At 40.8% G+C, this 22,882-nt stretch overlaps 2 protein-coding genes across 2 annotated transcripts; one reads left to right on the top strand and one right to left on the bottom strand.

Annotated features, from left to right (window-relative positions):
* Window positions 1-2,214: 2,214 nt before the first annotated feature.
* ing2 (inhibitor of growth family, member 2) lies at window positions 2,215-6,676 on the top strand. The gene is made up of 2 exons (XM_006809845.3): window positions 2,215-2,486; window positions 5,517-6,676. The coding sequence occupies exons 1-2, from the start codon at window positions 2,342-2,344 to the stop codon at window positions 6,212-6,214; spliced, it is 843 nt and encodes a 280-aa protein (XP_006809908.1). The 5' UTR covers window positions 2,215-2,341; the 3' UTR covers window positions 6,215-6,676.
* Window positions 6,677-7,208: 532 nt separating this feature from the next.
* rwdd4 (RWD domain containing 4) lies at window positions 7,209-17,020 on the bottom strand. Its single transcript, XM_087837795.1, has 6 exons — window positions 16,856-17,020; window positions 16,239-16,319; window positions 15,929-16,038; window positions 14,518-14,668; window positions 11,316-11,424; window positions 7,209-8,180 (listed from the first exon to the last, which is right to left on the bottom strand). Exons 1-6 carry the CDS (start codon window positions 16,877-16,879, stop codon window positions 8,116-8,118), a joined length of 540 nt encoding a protein of 179 aa, XP_087693921.1. The 5' UTR covers window positions 16,880-17,020; the 3' UTR covers window positions 7,209-8,115.
* Between the last annotated feature and the right edge of the window lie 5,862 nt (window positions 17,021-22,882).

The following is a 22,882-nucleotide window of genomic DNA, read 5'->3' as shown; positions in this document are numbered from 1 at the left end:
TTTTCCTTTTGTCGGGAGCAGCGCTGGGCTGTTCAAATCACGGACAAACAGTATCCCACATTCTTGATTTTTAGTTCACAAATACTTGTTGTAATGACTAACTGACATTTTGGAGATGTTAGCTCTTTATACAGTAAAGTTACAGCGGGATAAAAATAATATCAGGCTTATCCTGCCATGATTTGTTCCCTCTGTTCAAATCACGGACAAACAGCATCCAACAGTTGTTTATGTTTTTGAACCCATTTTGCAGAGGGATACATGTAAAATAATTACACCATGACGCCTCTGCCTTTCTAAATGGAGGGACAGTAGTTGCGTGTGTGTAAGTGTGTAAAACCTGAATATAGTCAGATTAACAGTATTTCGTCTCTATCTGCTATTTTGCAATTCATTTCATGTAAACAATAATGTGGCGCACAGCGTGACGTGAAAAAAGGCACATACCTTTGACGTTGCGCGACGAACTCTGTATTCCTCGTCCACATGTAAACGCAAAAGAGGAGTTTTAAAAAATCTCTGTTCTCGGTGATTCGAAACGCCGTTTCCATGTGGACGAAACAGCTGCGTTTTCAAAAATACCCGTGTAGGTGTGGATGTAGCGTAAAAGACTTAGTAGTTTATTTTCTTACTACCTGTAATTTATTGCAGATTACTTGTATTTGCTTAATTGTTTACTAAATGTTTGAGATGTGAAATAAACCGCAATGAAGCAAAATATGGGTGTGTGTGGTTGGAGGATGTGTTCGTGCGTGCGCGTGCGAGGGGGGGCGCGAACATTTTTCTTGTAAAACAAGGGGGGCCCAGCAAAAAAAGTTTGGGAACCACTGACATAGACAGACATGATTGGGGATGCTGGGAAGGAGGAGCGGGATTTTGAATTCAATTCTGAATTTTACAGAGAGCCAATGAAGCCAATACAGGAGAAATCTGCTCTCTTTTCTAGTACCTGTCAGTACATTTTGGATTAACTGAAGGCTTTTCAGGGAGTTTTTAGGACTTCCTGATAATAATGAATTACAGTAGTCCAGTCTGGAAGGAATAAATGCATGAACTTGTTTTTCAGTGTCACTCTGAGACAGGATATTTGTATGCAGCGCTACATATTTGTTTAATATGTGCATTGAAGGACATATCCTGGTCAAAAATGACTCGAGGATTCCTCACAGCGCTACTGGAGGCCAAGATAATGCCATCCGGAGGAAGTATCTGGTTAGATACCATATTTCTAAGAATTTTAGCAACAAGTAGTTTTATTTGAATTTAGAAGCAGAAAATTTGAGGCCATCCAGGTCTTTAGCAGTTTAACTAATTGCTGTGTTATCTGGCTTCACGGATAGATAGTGTGTCATCTTCATAGCAGTATAAATGTATGCTATGCCTTCTGATGATACTGCCTAAGGGAAGCATGTAAAATGTAAACAGAACTGATCCATCTGAACCCTGTGAAACACCATAATTGACCTTAGTGTGTGAAGAGGACTCTCCATTTACATGAACAAATTGGAGTCTATTAGATAGATATGATACATGATGGTTTAACTACTGCTAGACTGAAAGCCTGTGGTGCAATTGAGATAGGTTGGTCATATTTAAGATTGACACATTAATTAATGGTACGACTTTTTTGAGGTGTTCTTGTAGAAATGGGGTCAAAAAAATGGTTTGGATGAAGTAATTACTGAAGTAGAAAGATCACTTGGAGAAAAAGACCAAGGAAGAAGGAAGTCCTCTCAAACATACATTATTTTGCGGCTTTATGGCAAACATTCCAACTCAAAATGTAATCTAATATTTTGAGATTTTTCACATTTGAATGAACTAAAAGCCATGGTAATGAAAATAAAACAAAATAGCCTTGAAACCTATATTTTATATAAGAAAATTAACCTTTTTAAATTATGAAAAAAAGCTTTCATGATATTCTTTTTTTTAACACTAGTGTATTTGAAATTCCGTCAAAACACACTTGTCTGTATTAGCGTCACATTCGGACACAGATGGTGAACTAAACCTTTAACTGAAACATTAGGTCAAATTTGGGCTCTGCCTAAACTACTGCTATATTTCCCGGGAAAATATTATGATAATGAGGTCACTCTAAACCAATCCCAATACTGCAACCCCAAACGGACACGCCTTCAGCGGCGATAAGCGAGAGAAGTGTTACAAAACCATAAAGGGAAAATACTCCCGCATGCGCAGTGGCTTTAGTGTTGTTTGAAGTGAACTGCTGCTTGGAACTGCCTTAGAAGCTGTAAAGTCGCCAAGCATTTGGTTTTAGCAATATATTTCCCTGTTTTTTTCACAGCACTTTTTGCCTCTATGCATCTTAGAGACGATGTTAGGCCACCATTTCCCAAATGCCGACAAGTCGCAACAACTGGTCAACTATGTGGAGGATTATCTGGAATGTGTGGAGTCGCTGCCCCTGGACATACAAAGAAATGTTTCTCTGCTTCGAGAAATTGATGCAAAGTATCAAGGTACTGTGTCTTCCTATTACCTTGTCCCACGCGCGAATCGCTTCGTAAGGCTTTAAGGGCAGTGTCGCGTGCTGTACTGAAATGGTGGAGAACGCACGAGCCCCGGGTTCCCATTTTGCAGAAAGCTTCATGTCCGTGCTCGTTCTTACTTCCCGGAACTGAGATGTGGATACTCGTACTGACGCGCAAAGTGTTTTAAAAAATGAGGTGGACATCCGTCAGCTAGCATAGCTCTGACATACTCCCTCTGCACCAAACTGCAGGGCAGAATGATTACACTTGATATCGGAAAACATGTACAGTATGACGTGATACACGAGCATTGTTTTAATAAAAGGAGTGTGGTATCCCGCGGCAAAATCGGCCTAACATATTCCAAAAACTAGGACCTTATCTGTTTAAAATCAACTTTTGAACAAGAGCAGTGTGTGTCCCCGCACGGTGTTTTCGCTGAGTACTCTTTGCGGTTGGAAACTACGCCTAAACTTGAGGATTTCTCCGCTTTTAACGAAGTCTGTTCGTGTCACTAGATGCTGAAGTGAAATATTAGAATAAATACGTGCAGGAGATCAATAAGTGCGGTCATCTGTTTGTGAAGCCTGTTTGACGGCCGAGGTTAACGTCACAAGCAGCTTGCATCGCTTTAATAGATATAAGCTGATCAGGTTCTCCCCAACAAAGAGTCGCTTTAGCTCATTTTCGCCTTGTCAGTGAGGTGTGTTTGGTTATGAAGTCCTTGATGGAGGCCTGGAGCAGGCGTTAACAAAAGCCTTCGGTACCGGAAAGCCTTTGCTTTGTTGCCTCATGTTGACACAGAATAAGCAGCAAGTCCCTGACACTTCGGGCTGAGCTCGAATGATTATTTCATTTTTATATTCAGCAATATTCAGTGTTTATGAGCTGCCAATGCACATTCTCCGCGCGCCGCTCCGCTCTATTAAGTGTGAACTGCAGAGCTGCAAGACAGCTGCTACTCTAGCTATCCCTCTCGCAGCAACTGACTGTCGTCATTTCCTGTAGGCGGGACCACACTGGGATTCAGCCCTCGTCCATGCTCCTGCTGTTTAGGTCCAACTCCAGTTTCACTTTAAGTAAATAAGAGCCTGGTGCTGGAAGGTGATTTTGCAGTAATTTTACGCTGGGTGTCCCTAAAGTGCGGTCTGCGTATAAAGCCAGCTAGCTGGCAGTTAGTCACCTGTGTGCATTTCCAAAATCCTGATGTCCTGGTAACCTATTTGTAGGTTTCCCATCCCTGTGTGTCAGTTACCAACATCACGTGCTTCTGCTGTATTGCCAAACAGGTAATATTAGTTTACCTGGACGCCGTTCACTTGGTTGCCTGTCATTACTGAAGCTGGTCTAATGTCCCTGAGACAAGTGAAATGTTGTTGCTCGCTTTGCATACGTTCCTTAAAGTTGGAACTGATATAGTTTAAACCACAAACCCACTTCAGCTACTTGGATTACTTTTGTCATATAATGTTTAAGTGCCAGATGGAATTTTGTAAAACGAATTTGTTTTTAGGGTTACTCAAACAGTGACCACTGACACTATTTCAGTGTCATTGTCTAATATACGTCCACTTCTTTGGATGCTGTGATATCGAGCCATGTTAGCTTTGATGTTGAGGGAGCCTTGTTGTTTTTGTCTTTGGGCAAGTGATTTTATTTACTGAATTCCCAATAATGAGGTACATTGACCACTAAAAACTCATAAATACATTGTCCATTGTTCAAAGAGCATTTGATCCACTTGACATTTAAAAACATATTTAACCATTACCACAAACCTTCCCATTAGGGGTGGGCGATATAAACGATATACGATAGAAACGATATAAATTTGGCCAACGATAGAGATTTTGACTATATCGCTCTATTGCGATAGCACATGTTGATGATGTCATCAAGCTGCGCCTGTTTTGGTCGAAAGCATCGACCAAATGCTTTCAACTGGTGCTTAGGGTGGTTTGTCCCTGACCACCAGAATCCCTCACGTTAACTTTTATCGAGTGGAAAAAAAGTTGGCGTTCATCCCTCAGCTTCACTGTGCTAATGTAATGCTAGCATAGCTGTGTCGCTAGCAATCACGTAGCACAACATTATATACCAGGTAGTCCAACTTCAGTAACCCTGCAAACGCCACTGCTGTTTAGTTCTCGGTCTTCATTTATGTTGGAAGTGGTAGCAGAGCTGTACGTTTGAATTAGTTTCAAAAATCTCTCAGTCAGAACATGGTATGAAATGTTTAGGTGGAAACCAGCGAGCTAACTTCCTGTTAATTTCTAACTCCGTTAAATTTAATAAATTCTGTTTTCATGGATGTTAAACTTAATTGTTACACCTGGTAAAGCAGCAACGCTGATGATTTTATTAAAGATGAAAGAATTTAGATCGTTTTTAACTCTGTGTTTGTTTGACTTTGGGACCTGAAGCAGACAGAGTTTTGGACCCAGATTACTCCGCGAAGCTCCTCACTACGGCAGCTGTAATGCTCTGATAATCCATCAAGCAGTGCAGCTTACCAAAGTTGTACTAAAACATTTTAACAGATTTCTGCACGCCAAAATCGATTCAAGGTCAGTAAGCACAACCAGAATTCATACATAAGGCACACTCTTGATTTGTGTGCCTTATAGTGTGGAAAATACGTTATACAGAAGAAAATAATATATCACGATATATATCGTTACCACACGTGCTTCAAATTATACCGTGATATGGATTTTAGGCCATATTGCCCAGCCCTACTTCCTGTCTATATTCAAAATACAGCTGCAATTAAGGAATTAAAACATGGAAACCTATCCTTCCTGAGCCTGATTCTCCTGAAGATTGTGTTGTTTTTAAAGGGAGCTTTTCCTTCCCACTGTCGCCAAGTGCTTGCTCATAGGGGGCTGATTGTTGGGGGATTCCTCTCTTATTGTTTGAGGTGATTGTTGTTGTGTAAATAAAACTGAATTAAAAGTTGTTTTATTAATATTTTTACATTTAAAACACCCATTAATTATTATGTCCTGTACTTTACAGATGTGCTGAATGAAGTGGATGAAGTGTTTGAGAAATACAAAGGTGAGCAAGATGGAGCTCAGAGAAAACGTCTGCAGATCCAGCTACAGAGAGCGCTCATCATTAGCCAGGAGCTTGGTGATGAGAAGATCCATGTAGTGACCCAGATGACAGAACTGGTAGAGAACCGTTCCCGCCAAATGGACTCTCACTCCCTGTGCCTCCAGGAGCCCAGTGAGGCAGAGCGGCTCACTACAGAGAGGCGTTCCAGCATCCAAGAGTCCCCAGCCCCCGAACGCACCTCAACCCGCCGCCCACGACGTCAACGCAACAGCGAGAGCCGTGACTCCAGCCACCAGTCTGCCAATGGCTCTCTGGATGACCCTGTGGAAGAGCTGTCCCTCCCTCCACCCCGAGAGAAAAAGTCCAAGTCTGCAAAGAAAAAGAAACGTAAGGCTAAACAAGAGCGAGATGCCTCACCGGTCGACTTTGCCATTGATCCTAATGAGCCCACCTACTGTCTCTGTGAACAAGTGTCCTACGGTGAAATGATCGGCTGTGACAATGATCAGTGCCCGATTGAGTGGTTCCACTTCTCTTGTGTGGGGCTTACCTACAAGCCCAAAGGAAAGTGGTACTGCCCTAAATGCAGAGGGGACAACGAAAAGACCATGGATAAAAGCCTAGATAAGAACAGAAAAGACCGCAGGTCCAGGTAGTGACTTGTATCTGGAAAGCAGCCTGGCATTAGTCCTGTCAGTCATATTTACAAGCACTTGTGATGCTATAAGAGGACAATCGAACACCATTGGCAACCAAATTTAATATTAATCAAGGACGAATTGGGATTGAACTTGGGCTGACACTTGTGCTCCAAGTCTGTAGGGTCACCAGCTACTTCAACAATCATCAGCTTGAACCAGTTTTTTCTTTTCATGTACAACAATAAGCAACTGCATTTTTAACTCCTTTTTAACTCTGGACAAGGTCCACGTGTACATGGCAACTTTCTTTATTGTACTCAGTGACTGAAATCAGTGTCTACAGGAATGGCTTCTAGAGTATAACCTACATGTGTTTATAAGAGACTGATATTTAATGTAGGAGATGGCTGTTGACGGGACACTGGATGTCATTTGTTTTCACCAATTCACTAATGTGTACATTCCTTTTATAATCATTAAAACAATGTATAGTAATTCATTTAACATACTCTTGTCGTTTGTGAACACATCAACAAAAATCGGACCAGAGTTAGTTTTGATTTAATTTGTTTTGTGCTGCTCTCAGGGACCACTGTCACCAGGGCTTAAAATTTGGGACTCTTCCACATTTGGTCTAAGAACTGGAAAAACTTCAAGTCCTGTCACTCTTCTTTCCAAGCTCCTTTGATATCTTAATAGATATGCATCATAGCACCTTCCTTCAAAAAGGCTGAATTACCTGCTTTTGTTTGAGAAAGATGAGAAACCACATCACATTCTTCAAGGCACATATTCTACTCAGCATTGTCTTATATATATTTGTCAGTTTTTATTCAATGGGAGAGCCCTGATATAATTGACCTCCGACAAAGGTATTGGCGGACTTGCACCCATAAGTAATTCTTTATTCAAGATGACCATTTGCAGCTTTAAGAAATGGACACTGACTGCAGCACAAAACAGTGTTATCACAAGACAAGCCAATGAATAATGATGTTCTGAGACCAGCAGTAGATAAAATTGATTTTATTTCTATATAAAAACTTCTGGCTTTACAATTCAAAGGGCAGAGGGACATTTATCAAAATAGGAAAATATTGAGAAAAGTAACACGCAGCTCTGCTTTTAACACGTCACATGGTACCTCACAGTAACAGCAGCGTAACGCTTCAGCTGAGAACCCCAACAGCTCAGTGCTGGGCAGCAGATCAGTCAAACTCCAGCACACTTCACCCTGACAGACCACAGAGCAGGAGACTCACTCTTCAACAAAAGCCTAATGTGTTCTCCGTCTCATGTACAGTTATGGCCAAAAGTTAATTTCATACACTTTGCTGTCTTTAAACATGTTTCTATGATATTATGATGAGCAATCACAAATATTTCATGAATTTCAAAAATGTTTTCAAATAAAAAAAAAAAAAATTGATTTTGCAGTGACGTGACTGCTAAAAGCTTTGGCCGTAGCTGTACTAGCAGTGAGGAAAAAAAAAAAAAAAAAAAAGTAAACCACCACAAGCACAGCAAAGCCTTCAGGTCATTTTCAGCTTACAGTCAGAGTCTAACTGGGATTGTGAGCAGATCCAGTTTTACACACTGTCCTCATTGTGGAAGCAGTCATATTGAGTGGCGCATGTAGCTGGAGTATTACAGACACCATCAGCCTCACGTAGCTTGTCTGTGCAACCTAGTCTTCATCTTTCCCTCCAGTTTTACTGAGCTGCAGCAGGGATGCAAAATTAAACAGTAAGTCACTCTGTATGTTGACAATGTGCAAACAATGTTCATTTAACCATTGCCACTTACATGCTGGAGGGTGGTCAAGCAGCAGGGACCAAGGAAAGAGGACAAAGATAAGAAAAAGTTGTAACAACAGTGCTTAAAAGGAACAAAGTGCACCATCTGGTGGCAAAACACTAAAAGACACCTACCTTAATTACATCAACCCAGTTCCAGCCTCTGGGCAGCTCACCTTTGTGATCTGAAAGCAGGAATTCAAATATTATGAAGCTAACCTATAAACCTCTTACTGCTGTCTAATGACAGTTATATTAATGAATATCAAGTATACATGAAAGTGATTCCCAAAGTTTCCCAAGGCTTTCCACTTTACATATTTTCTAATGTTACTGCTGTGAATATTCGATTTACATGTGGATTCTCTCTGTGAGGACACATTTTGGTTGAACTTCTACAGCTCGTATATGGTCTGCATACCATTGCATTCAGCAGCAGCCTAGACCTATTGCAGCATAACTGGAGGACAATTCAGGGCCATCTAATCCAACTGTAATTATTTTGTCAAAAATGGAAGGTTTTATGCTTAGTCTTAAAAGTCAAGAGGGTGTCTGTGTCCCGAATCCAACGTTCAAGCTGGTTGGACAGAACAGGGTCCTGAAGCTAAAAGCGCTACCTCCCATACTACTTTTAAATACTCTAGGAACCACTAGTCCTAGCAGTCTGAGAGTTAAATGCTCTGTAGGCTCATTATTCAAGAGCTTGTATGTGATGAGAAGGATGTTTTTAATTAGATTCTGGATTTAATAGGAAGCCAGTGAAGAGAAGCCAATATTGTAATTCTATCCAGAGTAAGCATCTGGTTTGATAGTATACTTCTAAAATTGTTAGGGCCGAGAACAATAACCTCAATTTATCTGAATTTAGAAGCAGAAAGTTAGCGGCCATCCAGGTCTTTAAGTCATTCCTGCAGTTTAACTCATTGGTGTGTATTATCTGGCTTCATGGACAGATAGAGCTGGGTGTCACTGCATAGCAATGAAAATTTATGCTATGTCTTCTAATGATACTGCCTAAGGGAAGCATGTATAATGTAAACAGAATTGGTCCTAGCACTGAACCCTGTGGAACATCATAATTGACCTCAGTGTGTGAAGAGGACTCTCCATTTACATGTACAAATTGGAGTCTATTAGATAGATATGATTCAAACCACTGCAGTTAAATATTTCTAAAATATTATGGTCAACAGTAGTGAATGCTGCAGTGAGGCTTTCAGGGTTTTACTGTCAGAGGCCATAAGTTCATTTGTAACCTTCACTAAAGCTGTTTCTGTGCTGTGATGAGCTCTGAAACCTGACTGAAACTCTTCAAATAAGCCATTCCTCTGCAGATGATCTGTTAGCTGTATGACAACTACTCTTTCAGGAACTTTTGAGATAAAGGAAGGTTGGACCACGTTTTTGTGGTCAGCACCTTCTCAGTCCATGGTGAATGGACTGTGCACAGGGATGCTGGTGTTTCAGCAGCTTCCAGGCAGGCTTGAGCCTTAGTACTTTCTGAGTTGTTCCAACTCATTTCCTCTCAGCTAAAGGGGACGGTTTGGGTTGTCTTCCATTTTTTGGCAAAAGCGTATAACATGTATTAATGAACAATGGTTTAAACTGATGATCCTGAAATCTGCACTTGTTTAGAAATGGCTCCTTGTAGACCTTCTACAACTACAGTTTTCCTTCTTAGCTTTTGAATGAGTTCCTTGGACTTTCCCATTGTTCTGACTACTGGTGAGTCCAGTGAGTGCTGCCAAACATCGTCATTAATGATCGTTGACAAGAAGTTGAAGGCATTCACCTATTAAAACGTTTAAGTGAGTGCAAGTGTATATTTGAGCCTGTATTCATACTTTAGAGAAAATCCAAAATAAATTAAAACTTGTGCTTTTTATTTTTTAGTCATTAACGATTTATATTGAAAGAAATAATTATTTGATACCCTGCTGAATATGTATGTTTGATAACTGACAAAATGAACAGCCTCCAGTTTTTAAATGGCAGTTTAAATAGAACACAGACAGAACATCAGATGTGGCAAACCTGGTGACCAACTACAAGAAACACCTTACCGCTGTGTTTCTCACCAAGTACTCACATGTTTTGCTTGGGGATCAAATACTCATTTCACTCAATGGCACACAAATCAATGTATAATATTAATGAGGCGTGTTTATCTGGATTTTTGGGTGATATGCTGTCACTTGAAATTCAAACTATCATAAAAATGAGAAGCTTTTCATTTATTTGTAACTGAGCAAACTCACAAATTCAGCAGGGGATTAAACCATTACTTCCACTACTTAATACTGTATAGTCATTCCACCCAGGAAAAAGAACTGTTTAAAGAAATCACACCCAAAATTACCACAGCATAAATACCCAAGTTAAGTGTCTGCAAACATCTGATCACAACTGTATATAAATACATTACACTTAGAGATGCATTATGAAACACTAACCAACGAGGGACATCATGACAGCTACGTTCATCTTTATATGCAGTCTAACGATTTTCCATCAAAATGTTTCCAACAGCCTTGCTGGTGGTGCTTTTACTTTATTGTGTTAATCTCAGAGCCATAATTGACTTGACTCTTTTAGCCTTGGAAAAAGAACAAAATCAGTCATCAATAGGAATAGTTTTTGTGTCATAATAATCAGCCTCAATTTCAATCAGTTACTAGAGGAATATCGCAATGCAGATGGAATCCCAATAATTTAGATAATCTTCACCTGAAAAAAAATAGTTGCTCTATAAAAAATAAAAAAAACCCTGCTGTAAAGCCAGGACATCTTACTATTCATGATTGACTGAAGAAAATAAGAACAACCCTACGTTTCTCTTCAGCACTGTAGCCAGGCTGACAAAGAGTCAGAGATCCACTCAGCAATGAATTCCTTTAACCAAAATTAGTAATGATCTCATAAATGTTTTCAAACAAAATTTTAACCATTATAGAAAAAAATAATACATATACTTCTGTCAAACTCAGAGATGTAAAGGTATATTAAATACCATTGATATTTATTTAGACCTTTTCTCCAGTTGGATCTTTCTGAGTTAACCAGTAATTGCATCCTCCAAATGATCAGTCTTTTAGAGCCCACTCCTACCAGACCGCTCAAAGAAATTCCAGAAGGTTAATTACGGAGTTCCACAGGCGTCTGTGCTAGGACCAACTCTGACCAATTCAGAGTCAGAGCACAAAAGTTTACCATTATCCCCAAATTAAAACCAGCACTGTTTTAAAGAGCTTTTAGAAGAATATGGCAGAGTTTTTATAACGTATCGAACAATACGAGCTACTGGACACAGTTTCATGTACCTGTTTTGTTTATCATCCTTCTTTTCTGGGCTTTAGTCAGCTGCTCTTTCTTTTCCTTCTTCTTTGCTGCTGTGGCAGGTTCACTCACCTCACTGCTTGACGTCAGCGTCTGCACAACAACAACAACAACATCATCATCATTTTGGGTTTATTCCCCTCAAACTTTGATGACTCAAGCCAATCAGTCAAACACTAAATTCTGAGCAAAAGCGTGCATCTTCCTGATGCACGCTCAATCATCCAGGTAAGTAAATCTCCAAAAGTTGATTCGGTTCATCTGTTTGTAGCGTTTTGTGGGAGAAATGTTTCATCACTCATCCAAGTGACTTCTTCAGTCTCAGCTGACTGCAGCTTTCAATCTTATAAACAGTACATTTGCATAATGACTGAAACCAGCCCACTGAAGGAACAATGGGCTGGGAGGTCAGTTCCTTAATCTTAATTGTGCAAATTCTCATGACCACTGATCAACAACCACTGACCAAAACCCACTGATCAATGGCCGTGAGTACCATTCACAGAGAGTTGGGGAATGGCTGCAATCACAGCATTGTAAGATGGTGACAGATGTACCCTTAGGCCCCCTTATAGACTGTGATAGACTGTCTGAAGCAGAAGAAGAGATGGCTATTGAGTGGACCTCATACCACAGGCTGTACCCAAGGGAGTCTACACCAAGTCTGTATGGTTTACCAAAGATACATAAACAGGGTGCACCTTTAAGACCGATTGTCTGCATGATCAACTCTGTTACCTATAACATCTCCAAGTTTCTGGCTTCGATCTTCAACCCGCTGGTGGGCAGCTCTGAACACCACACCCTGGATTTTGTTGAGAAGGTGAGAGATGTCATTATGGAGGCAGATGAAACCATGGTCTCGTACGATGTTACATCTCTGTTCACTTGCATCCCAGTCATGGAAGTGTTGGAGGTAGTCCGTAAGAGATTACAGGATGACCCCAACCTTAGCAACAGGACCACTCTCAGCATTGACCAAGTGTGTTTGAGCTGTGTCTTCATTCCACCTACTTCACATACAAGGGTCAGTTCTACAGGCAAAAACATGGGCTCCCCAGTTTCACCCATCGTGGCCAATTTGTACATGGAAGAAGTGGAAAAGAGGGCTTTGCTATCCTACCCAGGAACACCACCAAGCCATTGGTTCAGATATGTGGATGACACCTGGATGAAAATTAAATCTCAGGATGTACCACAATTCACATATCACATTAACTCAGTGGACCGACACATCAAATTCACCAGGGAGGATATGAAAAGTGGCAGGTTAGTCTTCTTAGACTGTGAGATTTCCATCAGTAATGGGGGACATCTAAAAGCTGATGTGTACCGTAAACCTACATATACGGGTCAGTATTTAAGGTTTGACTCTCATCATTCACTGGAGCATAAACTGGGTGTCGTCAGGATGCTACAACACAGAGCGAACACCATCCCCACAGAAACAGCAGCCAGGGAGGCAGAAGAACATCAAGAAGGCCCTGAGTAAATGTGGTTATCCCAACTGGACTTTTGTCAAAGCTGGAAAGGCACCTAAAGAAAGCTCCAGCTGATCCAGGAGAGAAGGACAACCGCTGACTAAGTGACCTGTAGTGATCCGTACGTGTCAGGAGTATCGGAGCAATTGAGATGCATTTTTTCTAAACAACGGGTCTCTGTGGCTATTAAACCTCAAAACACGCTGCGCCAAAAACTGGTCCACCCCAAGGATCGGGTCCCCCGACACAAACAGAGTAACATAGTGTACGCTGTTAAGTGCAGGAGGATTGGCAGGATTTATACATCGGGGAAACCAAACAACCTCTGGCTACAACACAGAAGAGCTACCTCGTCAGACCAGGACTCTGCAGTCTATTTACACCTACAGGCCAGTGGACACTCTTTCAATGATGAGGATGTAACATCCTGGAGGCCATTTATGTGAAAAGGGAAAGACCATCTCTGAATCGAGGAGGGGGCCTAAGGGTACATCTGTCACCATCTTACAATGCTGTGATTGCAGCCATACCCCAACTCTCTGTGAATGGTACTCATGGTTATTGATCAGTGGGCTTTGGTCAGTGGTTGTTGATCAGTGGTCATGAGTATTTGCATAATTAAGATTAAAGAACTGACCTCCCAGCCCATTGCTCCTTCAGTGGGCTGGTTTCAGTCATTATGCAAATGTACTGTTTATAAACTGAAAGCTGCAGTCAGCTAAGACTGAAGAAGTCACTTGGATGAGTGATGAAATGTTTCTCCCACAAAACGCTACGAAGAGATGAACAGAATCAACTTTTGGAGATCTGAGCAAAAAACTACATGCAGTGCTAACAAAACCATAACAGGAGCTGGGATATTTTCCACCTTTTACCAGCTAACAATAATAATAATAATAATACATTTTATTTGAAAGCACGTTTCAAAACACTCAAGGTCACTGTACACAGAATAAAAAGCAACATAAAAGCAAGCAGTTTACACAATCATAAAAGCATAAGACATAAACAAATTTAAAATAGCAGAGTGGAGAGGTTATGTGGGATAAGCTATTTTGAACAAGTAAGTTTTGAGTTGGGACTTAAAGAGAGAGAAGGAAGAGATGTTTCTTAAATCAGGAGGTCGGGAATTCCAGAGTCGTGGAGCAGAGCAGCTGAAAGCCCAGCTCCTCATGGTGGCAAGACGGGGGGAAGGGACGGAGAGTGAAAGGGAAGAAGAAGATCTGAGACAACGAGATGGGGCAGTAATCTTAACCAGATCAGAGAGATATGGAGGAGAGAGATGATGAATAGCCTTAAATGTGTACAAGAGTATTTTGAAATTGATACGATATTTGACCGGGAGCCAATGAAGCTGCTGCAGGACAGGAGTGATGTAGTGGGCAGAAGGGGTCCTGGTGATGATACGGGCAGCAGAGTTCTGGACGCGTTGGAGCTTGTGGATGGATTTTTGAGTAAGACCAAAAAGAAGTGAATTACAGTAATCAATCCGGGAAGTAACAAGGCTGTGGACAAGAATGCAGTGACATGTGGGGGGAGAAAAGGACGGAGACGATTAATGTTGCGAAATTGAAAATAATCAGACCGAGTAACATTATTAATGTGTGAATTGAAAGATACTGTCGAGGATGACACCCAAACTTTTCACAGAGGAAGAAACGCTGTTCTTTATTATGGTAATATTGGGAAATAATAATGTACTGACCACAGCCGTTACTATAGACTTGTGGTTCTCCATGAGCGTCTCCTGGTTCTCCTTTGCCCACTCAAACAGAGTGTACATCATTGCAGCTCCCAGGTTAGCCTCCACCTGCTCCTCCAACTTTGCCAGGATCAGCTGCTTCGTCTCTGCTGAGCTGTTTTCAAAGCAAGATGATGAAAAGAAAAGAAAATCCTCAAGTACCATCAGCCACAGTCTCACCCTGCACTCTCCAATACTGTAAATACAGTACTGTGCAAAAGTCTTTGTTTCTTGTTATAAAAAGCCATTTTTTGATATTCTTTTAAGCAAAAGTTCTGTGTTTTGTGAGTCTTTCAAAGTTTCTCTTTGGCCATCGGCTTCTTTTTAAATTACTTTCAGGTCAGGTCCTCATACCGGACCTTTTTCAGAGGAAAGGGCTTTTTTAAGCCTTTTAACCCTGACCTATGAACCATTCAAGCAGTTAAAGTCAAGCAATGAACTAGTGTTGTGACCACACATGACAAATAGCAAAGAAACCAACTTTAAATTGTAAATGGTAAATGGACTGATTCTTATATAGCGCTTTTCTACTCTCCCGGAGTACTCAAAGCGCTCTATACAACATGCCACATTCACCCAGTCACACCCATTCTCACAAGCACTTTATCTGTACTTAGTGCTTTTTTTTCTAACTACATTCACACACATTCATACTCCGATGGACGCATCGGAGAGCAACTTGGGGTTAGTATCTTGCCCAAGGATACTTGGCATGCAGACTGGAGGAGCCTGGGATCGAACCTCCAACCTTCCGATCAGTAGGTGACCTGCTCTACCTCCTGAGCTACAGCCACCCCAAAAATTGTATCTTCAGACACTTTGTTACCAGCAGCCTGTTGCAAAAAACACATAATTTGTTTAATTTCTTTAGCTGAATCTCTGAAAAATGCCAAAGATAGCAGTTTGACAGCAGTAGCAGTAGTAGTTTTTCATCAACAGCTAATTCTAAAAGAGCTGTTAGTCCAAAATCTTGGTTTAACAAATTCAAACTGAGGACAAAAAATAAAACTGAAAACACAGAGAAATGACACAAATCGCCCACAGAATTCAGGGTGTGTTGAAGAATAAAGTGCTCACACCAAGCTGGTTAGAAAGAACTACATGAAAATAGTTTTCTCTTTCAAAAGAGAGAAAAGGCCAATTTTGGAGGCTTGATGGAGGAGTGAATCATTTGAATCAAATATCCTTGGTCAAAATACTAACTCCAAGTTGCTCTCTGATGAGTATGTGTGTGTAACTATTAGAAAGCACTCAACCATAGAAAAAAAGTGCATGAATGAGGACTATAGGTTCTACATAAGAAACAGTCCATTTACCATTTCTTCAAAGACTTAAATTTAACACAAACTAAGGGATCAGTATACTTGGAACTTACATCCTGTTGTTGAAAAAAGCTTCAAGTGAGATCTGTGGAGCAGTTTCAGGGTACGTCTCAGGCCACGTGATGTCCAGAATGAATGCTTTGCTGTCCTCGAGTTCTCCTACCTTTTGTGTAATATTCAAAAAGACGAGAAGGTTACTGACACTGAATTCAGCCTTTAGGTTTGTTAACGTTTTAAAGTAGCTGTGAGCATGATGGCTCAAATTTCTTGTTTTAATTCTATGACCATAGTTCTGAAACTGGATGTTAGAGGACTGCAGAAGACAATCATTTTTGCACAGCCTTGGACAGTGCACATACTCACCCTAAATTGGAAAGAAACTGGACTCATTTCCTTGAAACATTCATCCCCCTCGTAGATGGAGCGAAGAGCTTCGAGCTCCATCTGGGATCACATAAACAAGTGAAGTAACAGGAATATCATCAGGACTGAAGTACATCAAGAACACATCAGACAGCACGCTACCAGACAACCCTGAGAAATGCAGTCATTAGCTTAGCAAAGGTTTGCAGGACAGAGGTCTGTCACAAGGCCTTATACACTCGTATGTGCTAAATTCATTGCTTTTACGATCTTTGTATCCAAGCCGAAACAAGTCACCATCATAAGGAGCCGGAGAAGCAACAACACAGTAGCGGTGGAAAACTGCTGTGTGCCGGCTAACACACGGGCTGAAGCCCTGTTTGTCGCTGCAGGTACAAGATTAACCTTGTAGACTTCTGAATGGAAGGTGTCGTGAGCGACATCTGAACCGGGACGAGCTGGGAAAGTGTCGCTGAGCTTTTGTACTCGAAATAATAACAGTCTGTTAACTTGGCTGCTGTCTGGAACCGAGGACCACCCCGATCAATGCTAACAGTCACGCTACCGTCAACTAGCTAGCAGTTAGACGCTAACAGCATTCTTGCGTTCTTTCATACCTCTTGATCCTCGTTGGCTGTCATACTTTTCTTTTCCTGCACTGCACCCTCTGTACTGAGCTTCAGACTTGGACACGGCACACTCCTAAAAGCCCATTTCTGCCATTCAAACTTTATCACTTCTCTGGCTCACACTAAAACGCCAAGATCTGAACACGCGCATGCGTAGTAGACGTACGCCTGACCTTTAAATTAATTGTCAAACATAGTTTTTGTCATTTAAAGACAAAATGCCGCAAAAAATGTTGCTGGAAAGGCCCATGTGACTTTATTCGATTGTTTTTAGATCGTCAATAAATAAAAAAAAAAAAACTTTAAGCAGCAACAAGAGCAGGAGCTCTAAACACACGGGGGCAGTAGTCATTCATAACAATTAAACGAAGAGCTAAGACCAGAGTAAAATGTATTTTGATCTGAAAAAGAAATAATAAAGTTAAAAAAAAGAGTTAAATGTTTTTTTTTGATGTTGTGATAAATTACATATACAAATATCTGATTACACTAAACACGTCAACAAAAATTATCATGACAGACTTTCAGCCACTACCTTGCTTACTAATATGCTCACTTTATAGTTTGATTACTAAAATGGTATAGTTTTTCAAAACAAGTAGCTGACATTAGGCAAAAAAAAAAAAAAGTATAAAATAATTTACAAAGACAAATAATTTACATATTCAAATTACAGAGGAATCTGATTGGGCTTTGTTAATATTTTGATTGGTTTTAAGACCACATTTATTCAATTTAGTTTTATTTATGTAGTACCAAATCACAACAACAGTCGCCTTAAGGTACTTAACACTGTAAGTTAAAGACCTTACAATTATACAGAGAAACCCCAAGATTCAGACGACCACCTGTGAGCAAGCACTTTGGTGACAGTGGGAAGGAAAAACACAGCTATCTACTGTGACTGGTTTGAGGTGAGGGGAGCAAGCAAAAACAAAGACATAGTGTGGAAGTGCTTTGTCAAAAAGGAAAGTTTTAAACCTAATCTTAAAAGTAGTGTCTATCTCTCGAATCCGATCTGAGAGCTGGTTCCACAGAAGAGAGGCCTGAAAGCTAAAGGCTCTGCTTCCCATACTGCTTTTAAATATCCTAGGAACCACAGGTAAGCCAGCAGTCTAAGAGCAAAGTGCTTTATTGGAGTCATACGGCACTATAAGGTCTTTAAAATATGTTTGCAGTCCCCTCAGAAGCATTTCAGAACATTAGGTCAAATGAGAGAAAGAAGCCATTATTGGTTGAATATAGTTAACACAAGATCCAGCACCTCCAGGTCTGCTGAGCAGAGAGAACGTTCTTGGAAGAATTCACAGAGGAAGACTGTTTTCTCTTATTGTAACCATCTACACTGACCAAGGATTCCCATTTTTCTATAAGTATTTAAACATACAAAAGCAGTGTTTTTTTGTTTTTTGTTTTTAATTTATGGTTTTATTATTCTTCGTGCAGTTGCAATTAGCTTTGTGTGATCCGTTTACTTTTCTTTTTTTGTTTCAATTTAACAAATGTATAAAAATAAAGTTCATAAATATAAGAAAAACAAAGTGTCCAAATTATCCATAGTGGATCATGTCAGGGTCGCCACTTTGTTAATGTGTTTGTTTATCGCCATTTAGGAATCACCAGCCAAAACACTTCTTCTTTTGATAAATGTATTTATAAGGCATTAAATTATTAAAAAGTATCATGTACATGGATGTTTTTTGTTCAGAAAACTGCAGGCTCTAAAACAGTTAGCTGCAGTCAGTCTTCCCAAAACAGTATCCTAGCCTAGTGGTATACAAAGTTTTATATTAGAATGTGCATCTATCTTATTGGTTAAAACTGATAGGGAGAAATTATAGTTTACACTTAATTTTCCCTTCGCTGGTGCCCCAAGTTGGTCCCCCTAGCTGGTCCCAAGCTCCCCACTGGGGAGCTGTACCTACAGTGGCTTGCAAAAGTATTCGCCCCTCTTGAACTTTCCCACATTTTGTCACATTACAGCCACAAACATGAATCAATTTTATTGGAATTCCACGTGAAATACCAATTACAGCTGCCAGTCTTTTAGGGTATGTCTCTACCAGCTTTGCACATCTAGAGACTGAAATCCTTGCCCATTCTTCTTTGCAAAACAGCTCCAGCTCAGTCAGATAAGATGGACAGTGTTCGTGAACAGCAGTTTTCAGATCTTGCCACAGATTCTCAAATGGATTTAGATCTGGACTTTGACTGGGCCATTCTAACACATGGATATGTTTTGTTTTAAACCATCCCATTGTTGCCCTGGCTTTATGTTTAGGGTCATCATCCGCTGGAAGGTGAACCTCCGCCCCACTCTCAAGTCTTTTGCAGACTCCAAGAGGTTTTCTTCCAAGATTGCCCTGTATTTGGCTCCATCCATCTTCCCATCAACTCTGACCAGCTTCCCTGTCCCTGCTGAAGCGAAGCACCCCCAGAGCATGATGCTGCCACCACCATATTTGACAGTGGGGATGGTGTGTTCAGAGTGATGTGTAGTGTTAGTTTTCCGCCTCATCATCATCCCTGGTCTCATCTGACCAGAGCACCTTCTTCCACATGTTTGCTGTCTCCCCCACATGGCTTGTGGCAAACTGCAAACGGGACTTCTTATGGTTTTCTGTTAACAATGGCTTTCTTCTTGCCACTCTTCCATAAAGGCCAACTTTGTGCAGTGCATGACTAATAGTTGTCCTATGGACAGATTCCCCCACCTGAGCTGTAGATCTCTGCAGCTCGTCCAGAGTCACCATGGGCCTCTTGGCTGTATTTCTGATCAGCGCTCTCCTTGTTCGGCCTGTGAGTTTAGGTGGACGGCCTTGTCTTGGTAGGTTTACAGTTGTGCCATACTCTAGTGATGTGACGTTCTGTATCGAGGCTTCAAAGCTTGTGTCAAGTAATGGAGGGGGCGTTTCCGCGATGCGCGTAACGAGGCTTGCTTCATTTATGGGAGGAGCTGAAAATGATGACGTCCGAAGCCTCGCTGCCCGGCTGTACCACGTGACTGGTTCAGGAAGTGGTTCGAACTTTGCCGCGGGCTATGACAGCGATATAAACCCCTCAGACTTCATTCAAAATGTGGGTGTTTGATGGAGAGTTGCGGTTAGTGAGAGTTCGAGACAGTTTGGAGAGAGTTAGAGACAGTTTGGAGAGAGTTTGGAGGTTTAGGAGAGCGAGGAGAGAAAGTCAGAAGAGAATGGAGCCAGCTAAGAAGAGGAGGATGTCCTCCCCAGTGTGGGAACATTGTGATTTTATTCCTCCCAACAAGGTATGTAAATTTCTACAGAAGATGTATTTTCATAATACTGATGGTGCAATACAATTTATGTTAAGTTGTCTTTACTTTTGTACAAGGTGAAGTGTTTGCTATGTGCCAGGGAGCTGGGATATAACAACACCTTATCCATGCTTAGGCACTACAGAGCTTTGCATGAGAATCAGGGGAACACCGATTGTGGAGCAAGACCAGGTGAGCCATCAAATGCCATGATAATATAGCATGCAGTAATGTTACTAAATGATATAACAATATTATACAACTGTAATAAGTTACGTGTGCGATATAGGGCCGGGCAATATGGCCTTAAATCCATATCGCGGTATAATTTAAAGCACGTGTGGTAACGATATATATCACGATATATTCTTTTCTTCTGTATAACGTATTTTCCACACTATAAGGCACACTTAAAATCCTTTAATTTTCTCAAAAATCGAGAGTGTGCCTTATGTATGAATTCTGGTTGTGCTTACTGACCTCGAACCGATTTGGGCGTGCAGAAATCTGTTAAAAAATGTTTTAGTACAACTTTGGTAAGTCACACTGCTTGATTGATTGTCAGAGCATTACGGCTGCCGTAGTGAGGAGCTTCGCAGAGTAATCTGGGTCCAAAACTCTTTCTGTTTCAGTTCCCAAAGTCAAACGAACACAGAGTTAAAAACGGTCTAAATTCTTTCATCTTTAATAAAATCATCAGTGTTGCTGCTTTACCAGGTGTAACAATTAAGTTTAGCATCCAGGCATCCATGAAAACAGAATTTATTAAAATTAACGGAGTTAAAGTTAACAGGAAGTTAGCTCGCTAGTTTCCACCTAAACATGACATACCATGTTCTGATTGAGAGATTTTTGAAACTAATTAAAACATACAACTCTGCTACCACTTCCAACATAAATGAAGACAGAAAACTAAACAGCAGTGGCGTTTGCAGGGTTACTGAAGTTGGATTACCTGGTATATAATGTTGTGCTATGTGATTGCTAGCAACACAGCTATGTTAGCACAACATTAGCACAGTGAAGCTGGAGGATGAACGCCAACTTTTTTTCCACTCGATAAAAGTTAACGTGACGGATTCTGGTGGTTAGGGACAAATGCAATCGCAAAGCAGGATGCTATACACGGGCCAAACTTCAGTCAGGAGAACAACTGAGATCATTCATCCACAATACTAGGTTAGTTATTAATATACTGCAACATGGGAATAGAGCAGCTGCAAGAGAATTCAACATTAATGAATCAGTGGTACGGAATCATCTCTTTGCTATGACTCTCGCCCGGTGTTCTGACAAAACGTCCTACTTTGGCAAAACGTCCTACCGTAAGTAGTTTATGCACATTTCTGCTGTCACAGAGTCATTCCAGCACAAATGTAAATAGGTATGACGGTTTGCCACTTAACTTTGCCCATCAGAGTATGCTTGTAGCTCATAATTATAAAGCCAGGACAGTTTGCCACTTCATTTTAGCCGTTAAAGTATGCTTGTAGGCAGTGTTGGGGAGTAACGGAATACATGTACCGCCGTTACGTATTTAAAATACAAAATATGAGTAACTGTATTCCATTACAGTTACCGTTTAAAAAGGTGGTATTTAGAATACAGTTACTTTGTTGAAATAAATGGATTACACGGCGGTACTTCCCTGTTTCATATTGTGGCGGGTCAGGCCTGTTTGGGTTTTGTTTGACAGCTACGTTCTGTAGTTCCAGGCGGCAGCGTTATGGTTGCCATGGTTACAGAGTGACGCTCTCTCTCTGCGTGTTTCCTGGGTGAGAGAGCGCCTGTTGTTGTTGTTGTGCTAAGCTAACAGGCAGAATGCTACAGGTATAGCTCTAAAGAATGTAGCATCATAGGCAGTGTAGTCCGTGCTGCAGGGAGAATGGACTGCCATACCCGTTATGTGTCTGTGAGCGAGGGAGGGAGAAAAAGGAAAAGTACGAGCTGTCATCGAGCAAAAACGGGAGCTGGAAGCATGTAAATATAATAATAACCACTGCAGCCAAGAAGAGAGCCTGACGAGCCCAGTTGTAAGTAAGCTATTAAGACTCGACTGTACACCGTGTTCGTGTTTTCCTCCGAAACAATAATTTCCGTTGGAGCAGCCTTTCAAAGCCTCTCTCTGTCTCTTGCTAGCAAAGTGACCCAGACAACAAAGTAAAGCTAGCTTTCGGCTACGAGCCCAACACGATCCCACCGTATTAGCCAGAGGTCCCTTTACTACGGTTCGGAGCCGCGGACCTTCAGTAACAGTAATAAATCACAGCAATAGTACATTCATGTAGTTGTAAACAGCATGATAATATATTAAGTAATCCAAAGTATTCAGAATACGTTACTCTCATTGAGTAACGTAACGGAATACGTTACAGAATACATTTTGGGGCATGTATTCTGTATTCTGTAATGGAATACATTTTAAAAGTAACCTTCCCAACACTGCTTGTAGGTCACATTCACAAAGGTAGCATGGTTTGGCACGTAATTTTACCTGTCAGAGTACGTGTCTAGCTGTTATTAACAAAGGTAAGATGATTTGCCACTGAATTCTAGCTGTAAAATTATGCTTCTAACTCATATTCACAGAGGTAGGATGGTTCGCCACTTAATTTTAGCTGTTAAAGTATGCTTGTACGTCACATTTACAAAGGTAGGACGGTTTGGCATTTAATTATACCCATCAGAGTATGTTAGTAGCTTATATTCACATAGGTAGGATGGTTCGCCACTGAATT

Source organism: Neolamprologus brichardi, chromosome 3 (genome assembly GCF_056152115.1).
Source record: "Neolamprologus brichardi isolate AB-2024 chromosome 3, ASM5615211v1, whole genome shotgun sequence".
Classification (NCBI taxonomy): Eukaryota; Metazoa; Chordata; class Actinopteri; order Cichliformes; family Cichlidae; genus Neolamprologus; species Neolamprologus brichardi.
This window is presented reverse-complemented; position numbering and strand designations above follow the sequence as displayed.

Coding starts and splice junctions, on each gene's coding strand:
- rwdd4 (XM_087837795.1), bottom strand. CDS start 16,879: ATGACAGCCAACGAGGATCAAGAG. Junction 14,669..15,928: donor GCTTTTTTCAACAACAGGAT/GTAAGTTCCAAG, acceptor CTTTGAAAACAG/CTCAGCAGAGACGAAGCAGC. Junction 11,425..14,517: donor AGTCTATAGTAACGGCTGTG/GTCAGTACATTA, acceptor GTTGTTGTGCAG/ACGCTGACGTCAAGCAGTGA.
- ing2 (XM_006809845.3), top strand. CDS start 2,342: ATGTTAGGCCACCATTTCCCAAATGCCGACAAGTCGCAACAACTGGTC. Junction 2,487..5,516: donor AATTGATGCAAAGTATCAAG/GTACTGTGTCTT, acceptor TGTACTTTACAG/ATGTGCTGAATGAAGTGGAT.